The sequence below is a fragment of the Physeter macrocephalus genome, chromosome 12 (genome assembly GCF_002837175.3).
Source record: "Physeter macrocephalus isolate SW-GA chromosome 12, ASM283717v5, whole genome shotgun sequence".
In the NCBI taxonomy this organism is placed as follows: Eukaryota; Metazoa; Chordata; class Mammalia; order Artiodactyla; family Physeteridae; genus Physeter; species Physeter macrocephalus.
In genome coordinates this window covers 64,510,836-64,530,058 of record NC_041225.1, presented here as the reverse complement: position 1 = coordinate 64,530,058, position 19,223 = coordinate 64,510,836, and the positions used below count along the sequence as shown (strand labels likewise).

General features: G+C 38.7%; 1 protein-coding gene across 1 annotated transcript in view; it reads right to left on the bottom strand.

The window, feature by feature from the left end:
• GTF2A1L (general transcription factor IIA subunit 1 like) overlaps positions 1 to 9,681 on the bottom strand; it is a 69,697-nt gene extending 60,016 nt beyond the window's left edge. Inside the window, exons 1-3 of the mRNA XM_028496704.1 lie at positions 9,532 to 9,681; positions 6,515 to 6,616; positions 6,187 to 6,310 (exon numbers count right to left, since the gene is read on the bottom strand). Coding sequence (XP_028352505.1) covers positions 6,187 to 6,310; positions 6,515 to 6,616; positions 9,532 to 9,585 — 280 coding nt within the window. The 5' untranslated portion in view covers positions 9,586 to 9,681. The remainder of the gene's footprint in view (positions 1 to 6,186; positions 6,311 to 6,514; positions 6,617 to 9,531) is intronic.
• Positions 9,682 to 19,223: the final 9,542 nt, after the last annotated feature.

The following is a 19,223-nucleotide window of genomic DNA, read 5'->3' as shown; positions in this document are numbered from 1 at the left end:
AATGTAAGACCAGACACTATAAAACTCTTAAAGGAAAACATAGGCAGAACACCCTATGACATAAATCACAGCAAGATCCTTTTTGACCCACCTCCTAGAGAAATGGAAATAAAAACAAAAATAAACAAATGGGACCTAATGAAACTTAAAATTTTTGTTCAGCTAAGGAAACCATTAAAAGGATAAAAAGACAACCCTCAGAATGGGAGAAAACATTTGCAAACAAAGCAACTGACAAAGGATTAATCTCCAAAATATACAACCAGCTCATGCAGCTCAATATCAAAAACAACCCAACCCAAAAATGGGCAGAAGACCTAAATCGACATTTCTCCAACAAAGACATACAGACTGCCAACAAACACATGAAAGGATGCTCAACATCACTAATCATTAGAGAAATACAAATCGAAACTACAATGAGGTATCACCTCACACTGGTCCGAATGGCCATTATCAAAAAATCTACAAACAAGAAATGCCGGAGAAGGTGTGGAGAAAAGGGAACTCTCTTGCACTGTTGGTGGGAATGTAAATTGATACAGCCACTATGGCGAACAGTATGGAGGTTCCTTAAAAAACTAAAAATAGAACTACCATATGACCCAGCAATCCCACTACTGGGCATATACCCTGAGAAAACCTTAATTCAAAAAGAGGCATGTATCACAATGTTCACTGCAGCACTATTTACAACATCCAGCACATGGAAGCAACCTACGTGTCCATCGACAGATGAATGGACAAAGAAGATGTGGCACATATATACAATGGAATATTACTCAGCCATCAAAAGAAATGAAACAGTTATTTGGAGTGAGGTGGATGGACCTGGAGTCTGTCATACAGAGTGAATGCTTTGTGTCCACCTAGAGGGGTGGGATAGGGAGGGTGGGAGGGAGACTCAGGAGGGAGGGTATATGGGGATATATGTGTACGTATAGCTGATTCACTTTGTTCTACAGCAGAGACTAACACATCATTGTAAAGCAATTATACTCCAATAAAGATGTTTTAAAAAATAGTAAAAAAATGAAAAAAGGCAAATTTACTAAAAAAGAAAAAAAAAATACACAAAGAACTCTCAAAACTTAACAATAAAAAAACAAACAAACAAACCAATCAAAAAATGGGCCACGGGGCTTCCCTGGTGGTGCAGTGGTTGAGAGTCCGCCTGCCAATGCAGGGGACACGGGTTTGTGCCCCGGTCCAGGAGGATCCCACATGCCGTGGAGCGGCTGGGCCCGTGAGCCATGGCCGCTGAGCCTGCACGTCCGGAGCCTGTGCTCCGCAACAGGAGAGGCCACAACAGTGAGAGGCCCGCGTACCGCAAAAAATAAAATAAAATTAAATTAAAAATGGGCCAAAGACCTAAAGAGACACTTCACCAAAGAAGATATATAAATGGCAAATAAGCATGTAAAAAATATAAAAGATGCTCCATTAAATTAAACCAACGAGATACCACTACACCCCTGTTGGAATGGACAAAATCCAGAACACTGATAACAGCAATATGCTGGCAAGTATGCCGAGCAACAAACTCTCATTCATTGCTGGGGAATGTAAAATGGTTTGGCCACTCTGGAAGACAGTTTGACAGTTTCTTACCAAGCTAAACATACTCTTACCATATGATCCAGCAATCACACTTCTTGGTATTTGCCCAAAGGAGTTGAAAACTTATTTCTTCACAAAAACTTGCACACAAATGTTTACAGCACTTTTATTCATAATTGCCAAAACCTGGCAGCAACCAAGATGTCATCCTTCAGTAGGTGAATGGATATATAAACTGTGGTACCTCCGGACAATGGAATATTATTCAGTGCTGAAAAGAAAGGAGCTATCAAGCCATGAAAAGACATGGAAGAACCTTAAAATCATATTACTGGACTTTCCTGGTGGCGCAATGGTTAAGAATCCACCTGCCAATGCAGGGGACACGAGTTCAAGCCATGGTCCGGGAGGATCCCACATGCCACGTAGCAACTGGGTCTGTGCGCCACAACTACTGAGTCTGCGCTCTGGAGCCCACAAGCCACAATTGCTGAGCCCACATGCCACAACTGCTGAAGCCTGTGTGCTGAGAGCCTGTGCTCTGAAGCGGGAGAAGCCACCGCAATGAGAAGCCCGTGCACCGCAACGAAGAGTAGTCCCCACTCACCGCAACTAGAGAAAACCTGGGTGCAGCAACGAAGACCCAACGCAGCCAAATATAAATAAATAAATAAATTTATTTTTTAAAAAATCTTATTACTAACTGAAAGAAGCCAATCTGAAAAGGCTGTATACTATTGTGTTCCAACTACATGACATTCTAGAAAAGGTAAAACTATGGAGACAGTAAAAAGATCAGTGGTTGCCAGGGATTGGTGTGAGGGAAACTGGATGCAGAGGAGCACAGAAGATATTTTGGGCAACGGAAATACTCTGTATGAAACTATTACAATGGATTCAAGTCATTATAAATTAGCCCAACCCCACAGAATGTACAAAACCAAAAGTGACAATGTAAACTATGGACTTCGGGTGTTTACGATGTGTCAATGCAGGTTCATCAACTGTAACAAATGTACCACTCTGGTGGGGTATGTTGATAACTGGAGAGGCTATGCATGAGTGGGAGCAAGGAGTATATGGGAAATCTCTGTACCCTCTCTCAAATTTGCTGTGAACCTAAAGATGTTCTAAAAAATTAAGTATTTTTTGAAAGTGGATTATAAATTAGACATAATAGAATATAAGAATAGAACAGCAGTTCTCAAAGTTTAGTGTACAAACCCCTGGGGGTCCCTAAGATACTTTTAGGGTGTTCATAAGGTCAAAACTATTTTTATAATATCAAAACAATATATGCCTTTTTCATTTCTCACTAAATATTTTAAGGCAGGGGGTGGTGCTGACATTTGCACTGATAGCACAAAGCCGTGATAAATAAAACGGAAGGCACCTTCACATGAATTAAGCCTGTAAGCACCAAACCTTACTAGTGTTCCCTGTATTTATTCTCCATTGCTATTTACTCACAGTTTAAAAATAAACAAATAAAACCAGCAACAACAAAACTGTTTCACTTAAGAAATTCCTTAATGAAACCATAAAGAATTATTTTTACTAAATTTCAACCCTCAAGTACACTTGCTTTTAATATTCTGTGTGAGGAAATAGGAAGAACATATAAAGCATTTCTGTAGCATACAGGAGTACAAGGAAGTATGAGGAAATCCAATGGTGCTATTGTTTAAGTTGGGAGCTGACCTAGCTAACTTTTTTCAAGAAACACTATTTTACCTGAAAGAAAAACTGACAGAAACTATGGTTCATCAGACTTGGGTATTTGGCAGTTTTTTGAAAATGAACTAAGTGTGCCCATCACCTCAAGGAAAACAAACTGACAGTATTTGTTTGGCAATGATAAAATTCAAGCTTTCAAGCAAAAATCAGAATTTTGAAAACTATATCCACTACAGTGAGCTTCATCGTTTTCCAATACTTGAACACTTTTCTGTGAGATACGTGGAGATATTAGTATGATTTTTTATCCTGTACAATGAACAATGTGTCAAATGTATAACTCAGTGAACCAATATTTTCCACGTCACCAACGTATGTTACAAAATTACACAGGGGTTAGACAGTCATTCAAAATGCAAGATATACCAGTGAACTTTAACATCACAAAAAGTCCACTGATATGGTTTCAGATTCCACTTTGCAGCTAACCTCTCAGAAACTACCATGTGTTGAGTTTTAGCATAGTACCAAATTACCTGAAAAAGCTATTAAAACACTCTTCCTTTTCCAATTATCTATCTGTGGAAGATTAGATTTTCTCCTGCCAAAACTACATATCACAACAGATTAAATTTAGAAATAGATATGAGAATCCAGCTGTCTTGTATTAAGCCAGACATTAACAAGAATTGCAGCAAAGTAAAACAATACCAGTCTTCTCACTAAATATTTTTTTGTTCTGGAAAAGAGTTATTTTTAACAAATATATATTAACATACAATCATTTTTTAAATTAATAAATCAACATTTTAAAAAGTTCTCAGCTTTAATTTCTAATACAGTAAATAGATACTAGCAACCCACATAAAAGGAAGCACTTTGAGGTTCTGAATTTTTAAGTGTAAAGGGGTCCTGAGACCAAAAAAAAAAAGCTGACAACTGAATATACAGCAAATTATTAAACAAATGGATAATAGAGTCAAAGAAAATACAACAGGGCAAACAAATTTTAACAGTGGAAAAGACAAAGGCAAAGGACTTATTCCCTTGTAGATTTAATTTGAACTTGTTATCAAGAGATAAAAAGGTTGTAGAGTATGTTTAGGCTATCTTAATCAGGCTTTTAGAAGCATACAACGAGATGATATAATTAAAAAGTACTTCAATTTTATGAGGCTGTTTACTTCAAGAATCTTATTGCAGAGTACCTAGAAATGAAGAGGGATAGGAAAAAGGCCTATAATGCAGTTTTACAGGATACATGTGCTTCCTCTTCACTTCATTATGAATGATGTAGAAAAGAAGAAGAAGAAAAACTGTCTTGTTTAAATGTACTTATTTCTATTATTCTAACCTCTAAGACAGAATTAGAAAGAAAGAAGTGCTGAGTGAAAGTCAGCTAGATATATTAGTTGCAAGACTATTTTGTGATTTAAATCACTGGTAATATTACCATCTTGAGGCAAAATCAAGTATTACAATTTTGAATGACAAAGAACCTGAGAAGTGTTCCGGCTAGTCTTTTCTTAAGAACCATGCTTTTCATAAAAGACAATCAAGTATTTTACTACTCCACATTCACCACCCTCCAAGCCACTCCTAAGGAAAAAATCTTTAAAGTTCTTTAATGAAGAAAAAAATTAAAAGAATGTTATTTAAATAGAGAAATAAAACGGATGCCCTAATGAAACAGTAAAGTTAAAAATGAAAGCACAGCCAAAAACCGAACAACTGATGTAATTCAGTGTCAACTTAATAATTAAAACAGCCATGGCTAACTCTTAAAGAGCAATGTTACACATTTTAAGAACAGCATTAGATAAAAGTTGTGTTTGGTAACTCAATACTCATTGTTAATTTCATTTTTATACGTTATAATTGCTGTCACACTTAAATTCTCTCATTTTGTAATAGAGGAGGTACTAGCCTCCTTACTATCGATATTTTCCCCTCACCTTGACCCACAAGATTTTCATGTGAATTTTCCCAAGTATGCCATGAACAATCTAGATTTTACTGACAATCTAATCCAAAATCTACCCTTACCTCTTGCAGACATTCATCTATTGAATTTCGGCTAAATCCAATAAAACCTACTTGTGTGTGTCTGTCTGTGTCTGTGCACGTCTGTATCTGGGTGTGTCTCCCTGAGTCTGGATATGTCTGTTGGTGTGTGCCTCTGTGTCTGTCAGTGCATCCCTACGTGCCTGCGTCTCTGTGCATCAACATGTAGATGTATATACACACACACATCAGGATAGCATAAGGATTATAAGAATCAGAGGAGAAAAAAAGAAATAAAGGCTAGAAAGATATAACAGTATTGTTTTATCTTTTAGCAGTTAGTCTTTTCCAGTTTAAACTGATAGACATAATATGGACAAATATTTCCCTTAAAAGTAGAGGTCTAGATTTAAGTCCAAGATTAAAGACAATATGCATATGGTCCATTTCTACCCATCATTTTACATCCAAAACTGTGAAGTAGCCTGAATAACCTCCATATTCCTGTTTATACTCCATTTTGCTTCCATTTCAATGACAGATTTACAATACATACAGATAGCAAGAGAAAGAATGCACAAGCTTGCAAGCACCCATCTTTCCCTCTGCTTCTTCACCAAGTGGCTGGATTACTCCTTTACTAGAGCCAATCAAATCCTCTGAGATAAACAAAGGGTATTTCCAATAGCCCACAAACTATATAATTTGTTCCTATGAAGTAAGGTTTTGTCACCTTTGTGGACTATAATAGTTTTTAAAATAGTTTAAATAACCTAATTTTTTTGTCAATAATTACATGGCAGTGATGACTTATCCTGTGTTCTTTTAATAGCAATGATTTTGAAGTCCAAGCCCTCTCCCCTTAAGAACATTACCCTAATTCCAAACCACCACGAAATGAGAATTTTTTCTGCATATAGTACTAATTTACTAACTATATCCAACCTGTTGATGACTGCAATGTTTGGTGCAAGCTGTGTGGCAACTGAAGGGTGAACAGAGGTGAATGGACACCATTTCTGAAGAAGTCTTCTGTTGCTTTAGACTGCAAAACCTTTGTTTCCCAGAGCTGCAGAGAAAAACAAAATGTTTGCTCTAAAAAAAAAAATTAGGATATTTACTCCTATATTTTTTACTTTTAAATTATATTGTCAGCGGAAGGCACAATAAATGGGTAAGTATTTATTAAACTATAATTAAGGGGTTTGAATTTAATTTATCCATTTTTTTAAGCTGAAAAAACAAAAGAGAGAAACTTCTACTGTCTACAAACCTGCTTCAAGTCTTTTAAGACTTGTTCCTCTATACCTTCTTCAGCAAACAGATCGCGCACTCCTTCAATTACATCTTCAATTACAGATCTGTAGAGTTTAGGCTACATAAAAGCAATTGTTAAAGTTTTACATTCTCAAGTTTGAGTGTATCCAGCCTTAAAAACATGCAGTGTACACTTTCTAATCTTATATTTGAAGAAAAGCCACCATAAGGATTTTCACTCTGTGCATCCTATTCCCAATAGTCTGAGCTTTCCATAAATTGGTTAACTTCAGACCCATAGTCTCGGCTTATCTATAAGGCTGAATCACAATACTACAAGAAAATATGAGATAATAACCTCATTAAGATGTATGGTTACTTTTAGGATCCTTGGCTTTTGTGTCAGTATTTAACCTCCACACTCCTTTTTAAAAAGGAAATTAATTTAAGACAGGTGGAAATGAACCTTTTGTTTTCAATTTACCTTTTTCTCAGAAGGACCCAGAAAGCTTCTTTAGAGTTTACTATATTACTTCCATAAATGTAAATAAATTCCAAGCCATAAATGTGGGGCGAGCATCTACAATAGAGTCACCAAAGTCTGTCCTGCTTCCAACATACACAGAAGTCCAAAAAGATATTCTGAACCATGGTCAAGTAAAAGTACAACTGCACCAAAAAGGATTTCCTAAGAGAAACTAAGGAGGACATAGACAAACCTTACCCTTCCACAATCTGCATACTGCAGAGACTAAGCAACATCCTAAAAGCAGATCGTTACCAGATTAAAAACTGGTCAATATCAATAGAAAAATAGCCCTGTGAAATAAACTCAGTCCTTCAAATCTATGTAAACTGTGCTCCACTCCGACCCTAGTTCAAAAATGGCAATGCTGGGAAATTCCCTGGCAGTCCAGTGGTTAGGACTCGGTGCTTTCACTGCCTAGGTTCAATCCCTGGTGTGGGAAATAAGATCCCGCAAGCCACGCGGCACCGCCAAAAATGATCAAATAAAAATAAATAAAATTAAAAATTAAAAAATGCAAAAAAAGAATGGCAATGCTAAGTGTACTGACAATACTGACCTAGTGGAAGTTCTACTGATAAGAAATAACAAAATAGAAATTTAGTTTAATTGCTCTTATTTCAAATTGCTTAATCAGGCCAAATTGAAAATTCTATCATTCTAGGACTGCTTTTTCATACTACTCAGTAAATATTCTAAGTACTCCTGGTTCATGCAAAGAGTAGTTAGGTATTAAACTTATTCCTTCTAAAGACCCAGAGTGAGCCTATGAAAAAGCCAATCAGTAATGTTCAAATAAAACGTTATTCACAAGCATAGTCAATAAGATTAAGTGCCCTAGATTAGTTCCTTCTTCTGAAACAGTTTACCCTGATAAAGCTGTGCTTAATTAATGTTTCAGTGTCAGTCCCAGCTAGTGTGATCACACTTAAAGCTAGAGGTAAAAACTCCTAGGGATAAAAACATCTTTTAAGATCTACCCTCAGAATGTAACAGCAGCCATCACAAATAACCCATTAGAACACAATTTTTCAAAAGCAAAGTAGGAATTGAACATACTTTCTCTTCTAGGACTACAGTTAGACTTTATATTCCTTCCCTGTTATCTTCATTAGTATATGTATAGTCCACTACGCATAGCCCAGGAAATCCATCTTAACCTCTTCCCTATTTAAAAGAAAACACACACACACTCCTTGGAGTTTCACCATCAAATAAAATGGTATACACGGTAAGCTTATATTCAAGCATAACTATTTCACATATATTAAAACACATTATCAGAAAAAGGATACACATTAAAATAATAACTTGTCTTCAGAAACGAACCATTTTATCCTTTGTATATAAATAGATGGAACCCATAAAACAACACAGATCCGGACAAGCACATTGCCTTTCACCAAATGTGAAGTCTGTTGAAATGAACTGAAAATAAACGTGATTTCTTGACTTTTTTTCTTTAAATCAATTTTTAAGATTGATAGAGGGTCTCACAAGACCATTTAGCCTGTCAGTTCTCATGTGAGGTTTACGTACTCCTTAACGGTAACAAAGCAACGTCTGGGTTTATCAATTCCAACTGTACACTTAAACATTAAGATGCTTAAGTATGGGGAAATGGAGGGGTGGGGGAGAACTCTAAAAATATGTGGCGGGGTAACCTAAAGTATAACATTACCTGTTATTTCGGATAAATAATATAGCTTAGACTCAACAGTGGTCATACTAAAATTAAGAACGACAATTAGAGAACAATGAACTCAGTAATTCTAAACACACTAAACTGGGAGGCTTAAGGTGCATTCCATCTCTAACCACCTTCTCAAATCCTCACTCTAGAGGACCTCAGTTCGATGAGGAGTAAGAAGGAGAAAAAGAGGGGCACTTGTCCTTCTGGCGGGGGGCCAGGTCCAACTTCCAGCTGAGCTACTGGCCCTCATCCGCTTCCTCCAACACGGAGGAGAAGAACAGAGGAGCCCCTAAGGGAGAGGGCTCCTGAAAGTCTGTAAAGAGCCAGGAGGGAAAAGAAGGGTGTTCAGAGCTCCGCTGCCATGAGCCCAGGGCCGCGCTCCCTCTGCACAGACCGCAGGCCGAGAGGACAGGCCGGTGGTCCTTACCACCGGGTTGACGCAGTCCATAACCGCGGCTCCAGCTCCTCGCCCCTTGCGCCTGCGAAGCACGCGATACGCCTCCGAGGACGGCTCCTTGCGTGCTTCGAACGTAAGTGCACGTTGTCCGCGCAACTACGTCAGGACGCTGGGGGCGGGGCAGGGGAGGAGAGAAAGGTTAATGAGCAGGGTTAAGTGGAGTCGCGTTGCAGAGGCAGGTAAGAGGTTAACCTGCACGTGCAAAGAGACCAGATAAAACGGGGTGGTTAAGTCCGGTGTAACCAACTTTGGGCTGTTCACATGACCCTTGAAGAGCCTTTATTTTCTCAATCTATAAAATAAAGGCTAAGAAAATAGGGGATGAGCAATGCAGCGGTAGATCCCAGTTCACTTTACCTTTGAGAAGAGGGGAGTTAGTGATATCTGTCCCATCCTTCTGCCAATTTTCATTCCTGCGCTTACGCCCCAGTCACAGCTGAACTCCAGTATATAATAGTAGTCAAACTCTTATAAGATTGGTTCTCAGAGTGTAAGACAGCAACATCAGCTTCATCTGGAAACCTGTTAAAAATGCAAATTATTGGGTCCCTCCCCAGACCTACTGAATCAGAAACTCTGAGGCTGGAACCTAGCCTTCTGTAACTTTAACATGCTCTCCACGTAATTCTGATGGGCACTTAAATGAGACTCTTTGTCCCAAAGCAAAGATTTTCAGCTTTGGCTGCACACTGATCACCTGGGGAGCTTAATAAAGGTTTGGCACCTGAGTCTCATCCCAGAGATTCTGATTCTATTATGCAGCCAAGTTGGAGAACCACTGCTAAAATAAAGTCAGCACCCCAATACCACCCAGGCTCCTTTTCCTCCTCAGGCAGAAATCACATTCTTGACCTGTAATAATTCCCTCCTTCCCCTGAAGGGTAGAGCATCTAGGGGCATACCTTGCCTAGGGCTGAGGGTAGATGTAAGCACAGATAACCTGGAGGGTTAGATAAGAGAACAAGTCATTTATTGCCACTACTCTGCCTTTTAAAACAGCCTTTCTAGCCTGCAGATAGATCCTGACCTAACCAGATGGCTAAGTTACTGAATGATTAAAAATCCTATCAGGTTTAAAATTGGCTGTTTATTTATTTATTTGTGCATGTAAGTTCAGTAGAGCTATTTATGTCCAACCATTCAGTATTTGCTTTGCCTGGGTCAGGTACCTTATAGTTTGTGAGTTTCAAGAAGCTAATTTATATGAAGCCCTTTAGAAGACTTTACTAAATTGAAAACTATCTGAAATTTCTTTTACAAAAAGCCAAGAATGTTTACATAGTAATTTTTAATGATTGTATCTCTACCTGGCAATTTACTACCAGAAGTATTCAAAGTGACTTAACTTACACCCAAAACAGAAAGCTAAAAGCAATCATTGATTCCTACTGATATCATAAAAATTCAATTAAATTATTCAATTATTCAGCTTATTGCCGAAAAATCTCATTTTTCATCTTTTTCATAGCCAAGTTTTAAAACTTTATTCCTAAATGCATAGGATTGGTAATCACCTAACTTTTTGTGACAGCATACTGTTTTATATTACTTCATTATATATTTTACCCTTCTCAGGGCTATACTATAGATCATACATACTTTTGAAATTAAATTTGGACCTTGGTACCCATAAAAAGTGTGACTAAGTTGAACTGTTGTTTCTTAGTATACTTAGACTCAGGTTGCCAAGAGGTTATGTAACTGGCAGAGAAATGTCAGTAACTTTCCATTTGCCCCTGGTGGTCTGTCTGCATGGTCACTAGGAGACTAAGATATAGTTTCTTCCCAATAATAGACAATGGCTTTTAGAGGAGGTATACTTTAACCTACATTCCAGGTGAATCCAAGTTGCAAATCTGCTCTGGACCTGAGATAGCCAGCTTCCAAGATGGTCCCCAAAGATCCTTACCTCCTGGTATTCGTGACTTTGTGTTCTCCCCTCCCACATTGCAGCATGGTTTGTCTGGGTGACCAACAGAATAAAGCAGAAGTAATGATGTATCACTTCTAAGATTAGGTTATAAATGACTGTGGCTTCCTTCCTTGGGATTCCTTCAGATCACTCACTTGGGAGAAGACAGCTGTCACGTTGTGAGGACAGTCAAGCACTCCGCCTATGGAGAGGCCCATGTGGCAAGGAATGAAGACTCCAGCCCATAGCCAACAGGGATCCCTGTTGGAAATTGAAGCCTCCCCATTTGGGCTGTCAGATGATTGCAGCCCTGACTTGTCTGCATCCCTTTGAGAGACTTTGAACCGGAAACTGTGTGAGATAATAAATATTTGTCATTTTAAGCCGTCAAGTTTGGGGATAATTTGTTACACAAAATGGGATAACTAATACAGGACCCATTCTCTGATTGGACTGTGCCTAGTGAAGGCTTGGTTTTTCCTCATTGTAATCTCAGCATTTAAAGTTTCTTGAGTACCCTCATCAGTCACAAGAGCATTTGAAAAGTATGTAAAGGAATCTTTATACGCTGATATTTGATATCAGGTTATCATCAAACAAGCTGACTTTTGTAGTCATGTAATGATCACATTTCTTTTGTCAATTTTTCAAACTCAGAGGGGAAGTGTGTTGCATACACAAAAGACTTTTGATGCTAAAAATGAAATTTCAAGATCCCAAAGCCTCAGTGAGGTAATTTTACAGTAACTTTTTTTTTTTTTACGTTAGTAATTAGAGAATAAAAAAGGAATGCTGAGCTTTGGTCTCACTTTGAGGTTACAGTTTTTGAAATTACACCTGTGGCAAAATATAAAGCTCTTCCCCAATTGCCCATCACAGTTCAGAGCATCAGATTTTCATTTTCTCCTGTTTTGTTTAGAGGCTATAATATCTATTTAACATGTCATTTGTAATCAACACTAGTTTTGCAACATTTAAGCAAATCTTAATAATCAGATTAATTTCTCTGCATTCTGTAAGTTCATATTACTTTTGCCTAGAGGTTTCAGTGATATTATTATAAAAGTAAAGAAAAAACTTCTCTTTGTTTATTGTGAGAAAAGGTCATATCTATGCAGTCCTTTATCTGAATAGAATGTTTTTAAAAATGTATTTTAGAGACAGCCCATTATCTTTTACATATTAAATTTTACAGTCAAATGCAGGGCATTTCAGTAACTCTAGACTCTAAATAATATATTTATCAGTAATGAAAAATACAAGTTAGGCTATGAGCATATGCCTTAAGGCAGCAAATATTCACAATTAGTTTCTGAACATTTTTCACCCAATGCACTAAACCCAGCAGTATTGTGTTTCTCTGCCTCTGTTTCATCCTTCACATCATTCAGGAAATGAAAATCCACATAATCTCTGCCTCACCTTGTAACTTTGAAATGGCTGCAATGTTAGTGGTTCTGATTTGTTTATACTCTGCACTTTTATAACATTTTCCATTTTCTAATACAACTCTAAAATCAACTTATATTATTTGAACATCAGATACAATTCCACCACGATGAATCCCTACCCCCTACCCCAATAGGATTTCAGTTAAAATGACCATGTGACACAGTGCGATGGCCAACGGGTGACCTTATCACACAGTGGAACACTGTTAATGTTCACATTACTACCTATTTTTAAATGTTTTAATATTAAAGAGATGAATACATTGTGTGCATATGAAAATTAGTGACTATAATTAACTCAAGGAAAGTGTGAAGGGTGACTTCAAACACAGTTTTCCCTATGGCTACTTTTCAACATTCTCATCAGGGTCTTGATAAGAATTCAGTAATTTCCAAGCTAACAAATTATTCCATTTTCATTTCTTTAATCACAATGTGTATAATCAAATGTGAACATGAAATATTAGCAAGAATAATGTCGGCTGTCTCCAGTGAATTTTCCAACCTAAATTTCTACTTAGAGAAGATGAGAGGTAAAGACCAATAAATTGAACCTAAGGCTATGACATGGAAAGAACCAACCAGCTTTGTTCCCACAATAACTGTACTTATCTTCTTTCCTAATTGGTCTCAATTTGTAAGATGTAAAGGTAGCATCTTGAATATTATATCAGGAGAGGCAGGGGCAACATGGAGTAGACACATTCCTTCCTATTCCTTCTGCTAAGTACAGCTAAAAAAAACTCTGGATATTATACATAAAACAAAGATAAGAAGACTCTGCAAGGTGGAGAGAAGAGCATAGACAGTTAGGGACCTCACAACCCAAAGAATGACAAAGCAGTAAATCCCCTTGTTTGCTTTTTGCCTCGCCTATACCAGCCTGGGTACTGGTGAAGCTTGCAACCCAGAAACATCAAAGGTCACAGACCAAAAAGAACAAAAGCCTTTTTTCTCTAGCTAAGGACCAGAAAAGGGGCAGCATGACAGAAAACTTTTAGACAATAACTGCTCTACTTCAAAAGCCACAGAAAAAAAGCAGCCCCACCCCAGAGCCATCAGCAAAGGCAGAGTAGGGAGTTTAAACTTCCACTCTTGCTCAGCTCTAACGAGGTGCAGCCATCCCCACAATGTCACTGGAGGCCGCCTGGGATGCCTGGACTCGTCCCCCCAGCTCAGCTATGATGAGGCATCCCCACCAGCCACTAGGGTTGTGTCAGAGAAGACCAAGACCTTCATTCCTGCTGGGTGATATTGAGACTTCCCCCTGCAGTGTCCATGGGGGCCATGTGAGAAGGAGTTACAAGGTCCCCTTCCCTGCGTCAACCAGCATGCTGTCAGTGGAAGCCGGGTGGGGGGCCTGAACCCCTACCCTACCCAACTGTCACGAGGAGACCCTCCTCCCCTGGGCTGTCAACAGATGTTGAGCCAGAAATAAGGCCTGGAAACCTTGCCAATAGCAAGTGGGTTCTTTCACTTTCCCCTACTGGCCCTGTGCCAGAGGAGACATACAAAAATAGAAGATTTAAACAAGATCCAGAGTCTCATAATAACCAAAATGTCCAGGATGCAATTGAAAATCATTTGTTATACCAAGAACCAGGAAAATCTCTACTTGAATGAGAAAAGACAATTGACACCAACACAGAGATGACTAAGAGGTTGGAATTATCTGGAATTATCTGACAAGAATCTAGCCTTCATAAAACTGCTTTAATGAGCAATTAAGTAAGCAATTTAACGGGTGCTTTAAACAAATGAAAAAATAGAAAGTCTCAGCAAAGAAATAGAAGATATAAAGAAGAACCAAATGGATATTTTATAACTGAAAATACAATAACCAAAATAAAAAGTTCAATGGATAGGCTTGTTATGGATTGAATTATGTCCCCCCTAAAAAAGGTATTTTGAAGTCCTAACTCCCAGCACTTCAGAATGTGACCTTATTTGAAAATAGAGTCATTGCAGATATAATTAGTTAAGATGAGATCATACTGTAGTAGGATGGGCCCCTAATCCAATATGACTGATGTACTTATAAGAAAAGGACAAAGACAGACAGAAAGACAGCCATGCGAGAACAGAGGCAGAGATTGGAGTGATGCATCTACAAGCCAAGGAACACCAAGGATTATTGGCAAACACCAGAAGCTAGAAGAAACAAGGAAGAAATTCTCCCCTACAGGTTTCAGAGGTAGTATGGCTCTATCAACACCTTGATTTCAAACTTCTAGCCAAACTTCAAACTTAGGGCAATAAATTTCTGTTATTTTAAACTACCCAGTTTATGGTAGTTTGTTATGGCAGCCCTTGGACTAGTGCAGGGCTCTCAACAGTAGAATGGAAATGAGAAAGGAAAGAATCAGTGAACTTGAAGATAGAACAATAGAAATAACCCAATTTGAACAACAGAGGGAAAACAGTCAATTCAAATGTAAGTGGATTTCTTGTCAGAAACCATGGAGGCCAGAAGAAAGAGGCCTGAAAGAAAAGTGCTAAAAGAAAAGAACCATCAACTCAGAATACCATACCCAGTGATAATATTATTCAGGAAATAAAGGGAAAATCAAAACATTCTCAGTTGAAAGAAAACTAAGATAACTTATCACCAGCAAAACTACCCTAAAAGGATGGCTAAAGGAAGCTTTGAAATAGAAAGGAAATGATAAAAAGGAGGAATATCAGGAAGAAAGAAGAATGAAAAGTAAAAATATATGTAAATATAGTAGACTTTTCTTCTTTTGAATTTGCTAGTGTGTTTGACAGTTGAAGCAAAAATTGTAATATTGCCTCATGTGGTTCTCAAATTCTATTATCAGTGGGGGAGGATAAAGGAAAACACGGTTTCTTCAATTCACTGGAACTGGTAAAAATGTTGACTATGATAAGTTATGTGTGTATAATGTAATACCTAGAGCAACCACTAAAAAAAAGCTACACAAAGAAATACACTCAAAAATACTATAAATAAATCAAAATGGCATTCTAAAAAAATGTGTAAGTAACCAACAGGAAGGCAGAAAAAAAGAAAAAGAAAAGAGAAATAAAGAACAGAGGGAACAGGGCTTCCCTGGTGGCGCAGTGGTTGAGAGTCTGCCTGCCGATGCAGGGGACACAGGTTCGTGCCCCGGTCCGGGAAGATCCCACATGCCGCGAAGCAGCTGGGCCCGTGAGCCATGGCCGCTGAGCCTGCGCGTCCGGAGCCTGTGCTCCGTGACGGGAGAGGCCACAACAGTGAGAGGCCCGCGTACCGCAAAAAGAAAAAAAAAAAAAGAACAGAGGGAACAAACAGAAACCAAAAAGGCACAAACCAGTGTTGGCAAGAATGTGAAGAAAGTGTAAAATGGTGCAGCTGCTTAGGAAAACAGTTTGGCAGTTTCTTGAAAAGTTAAGTATAAATTTACAATATGACCCAGCTATTCCACTCATACCCAAGAGAAATGAAAATATATGTTGACACAAATACCTGAACACGAATGTTTGTAGCAGAGCTATTGATGATAGTGAAAAAGTGGGGAAAACCCAAATGTCCACCAAGGGATGAATGGGTAAATAAAATGAGGTATAGGGACTTCCCTGGTGGCACAGTGGTTAAGAATCCGCCTGCCAATACAGGGGACACGGGTTCGAGCCCTGGTCCGGGAAGATCCCACATGCCGTGGAGCAGTTAAGCCGGTGTGCCACAACCACTGAAGACCACGCGCCTGGAGCCCGTGCTCCGCAACAAGAGAAGCCACCGCAATGAGAAGCCCACGCACCGCAATGACGAGCAGCCCCTGCTCGCCACAACTAGAGAAAGCCCGCGCGCAGCAATGAAGACCCAATGAAGCCAAAAATAAATAAATTTATTAAAAATAATGTGATATAGCCATACAATGGAATACTATTTGACAATAAAAAGGAATGAAGTACTGATACATGCATGAACCTGGATGAGCAACATGGATGAACCTCAAAAACATACTAAGTGAAAGAAGCCAGAGACAAAATGCCTATATTATAAAATTCTATTTTTATGAAATATACAGAAAAGGCAAATATACATAGATAGAAATTAGATTAGTGGTTTCCTGGGGCTGGGATGAGAACAAGGAGTGACTGAAAATGGGCTTGCAGGAGCTTTTGGGGGAGACGGAAATGTTCTAAAATTGACTGTGGTGATGGCGGTACAATTCTGTGACTATACGACAAAACATTAAATCGTACACTTAAAACCGGTGAATTTTATGATATATAAATTCATCCTCAACAAAGCTGTTGAAAGGTATCAGGGGAGGCTCTCTTCTTTAGGTTGGAACTAATTTCTTTTTAATTGTGGTAAAATACACATAACATAAAATTTGCCATCTTCACATTTTTAAGTGTACAGTTCAGTGGCATTAAGTACATTCACATTGCTGTGCAGCCATCACCACCATCCATCTCCATAACTGTTTTCATCTTGCCAAAGTGAAACTCTGTACCCATAAAACAATAACTCCCCATTTTAATTTAAGGTTACATTTTATCCTTATGTGGACAGGTCAAGAAAATTAAGTATCTGGTCTCGCTTCAAGTGCAGGAAAAAACCTTCTGCAGTTACAGAATGTTTCCAAAATACTTTTAACAAAAGACAGAAACTCTCATTTCACAACCAGAAATAACACTTTATTGGATTTTGAGTATTAAATGAAAAAACTCGATCCCTAGCACACCGTAGGAGCTAAAAGCCTAAAGGTTCTTCTTCACTTTCAGCAGCTTTCACAAACAAATTTAAACCAAATTTTAAAATAGACATTTTAATCTTTTCAACCCTTTGAAGATATATGTGTGTGTTTATTAAGAAAAAGTGTATTTGTAATTATAAGTGTGATAGATTTTAAATTTCTTGAGGACTGAGGCTGTTATTCATCATTATATGCCCCCTGAGTTCCTAGCATAGTACCTCCAATATGGAAGGCATTCATTAAATGTTACTGATTTGGAAGGGTAAAGCTGGGATGAAGAGAGAGAGTGGCATGGACATATATACATTACCAAATGTAAAATAGATAGCTAGTGGGAAGCAGCCGCATAGCACAGGGAGATCAGCTCGGTGCTTTGTGACCACCTAGAGGGGTGGGATAGGGAGGGTGGGAGGGAGATGCAAGAGGGAGGAGATATGGGCATATATGTATATGCATAGCTGATTCACTTTGTTATAAAGCAGAAACTAACACCATTGTAAAGCAATTGTACTCCAATAAAGATGTTAAAAAAATGTTATTGATTTGAATATACTGTTAAACTACTGTAAAATGGAATTTCTAGCCTGTTTGTTGGGGAAAATTAGGGACTAAATTGCAACTATGTTTAGGAGAAGTGGTGCATAGATCTAAATTCATCCTATCATTCATTCATTCAAAATTTTTTATCCAACATATCTATCATAAGCTCTGGCTAAGCTTATGATTAATTGGCATTGATGCCACCATCACCTACCACCACCCCTGTATTTGGGCCTCTTCCCCCAAAATGGGAAATCACTGTGGACAGAGCCACCCCAATTGAAATCCTAGTTGGGGAGGAGGGGGAAGAGAAATACACAAGCATCTACAATATAATGGGATTAGTACTAAAAATTATTTATGAGGAGCAACTAACCTGAATGGGGGTAGTCAGGGAAGGCTTCCTGGAGTAGGATGCCTAAACTTCAATCTGTGGAATGAGTAAGGGAAAAAGGAAGGGGGCAAGGAAGGGTGTTCCAGGGAGAGGGCACCGTACAAGCCAAAGCTTGGGGTGTCTACACCTCTAGGGAACGCGGTGGGTTTGAGGAAATGACAGCAGTTTGGTTTGGCCAGAGGATAGAGAACAGGGAAATCTTGGCAAAGCTAAGGCTGGCTGGTAAGTAAGGGCCAGATTACATGTTCTCCACTGACTACAGCGTGGAGGTAGATTGCAGGATGACCACACAGGAAGCAGAGAAGCAGTTAGAAGTCTGTAGGGGTAAGGAAGAATGAGCAGCTCTGTTTGAAAAGCCTGCAGCAGAAGCAATTTCCCCGGAGAAGAACAAGATCTAAGTTACCAGCGTATAGCCTTTTCTGGCAGTCAATCATATAAGGCAAAGAGAGGGGGAAGACTCCAAGAGACTTTAGGGGAAGGGGATGGAGCATCCACTGATGGGGGAAAAGGTAGTAAAAAGGTGACAAACATCATCTAGTTCACAATTTTACCCAAGGCCACTTCTGGTTCCAGCGTAAGTTTAATATAGGATTCGTCCTTTTCCACAACGAGTACTTAGCAAAGCCTTTGAAAAGTATTTCAGTGTCTCAAAATAATCCACTGGAGAGGCAGGCTCTTGGCATTTAACAATGCCACCGTTCAAAGATGCTCTTTCCTTGTCCTTTTCATGGCACTTGAGGACCTTTGGGTGGAATTCTGTCTGAGCAGTGTGAAAATATCAAAACAAAACCCTACAGAAAAGGACAAGCGCGGCAACTGGGTGCCATCTCCCACCCCATGCAGCCCCTCTCAGATCTGCAACATCTTTCTGCAGAAAGATGAGAAGCAGAAAGAGACTAAATTCTACAGTGATCACAACTGGGTTTCCCCAATCAGAACATTCATTCTCTGTTAGAGGGAATTCATAGTCTCAGTTCCAAAAATCACAAAAATGTGCCCGCTGGGTCACCATAGTTGATATTCAAGCATTAATACCAGTAAAGAGC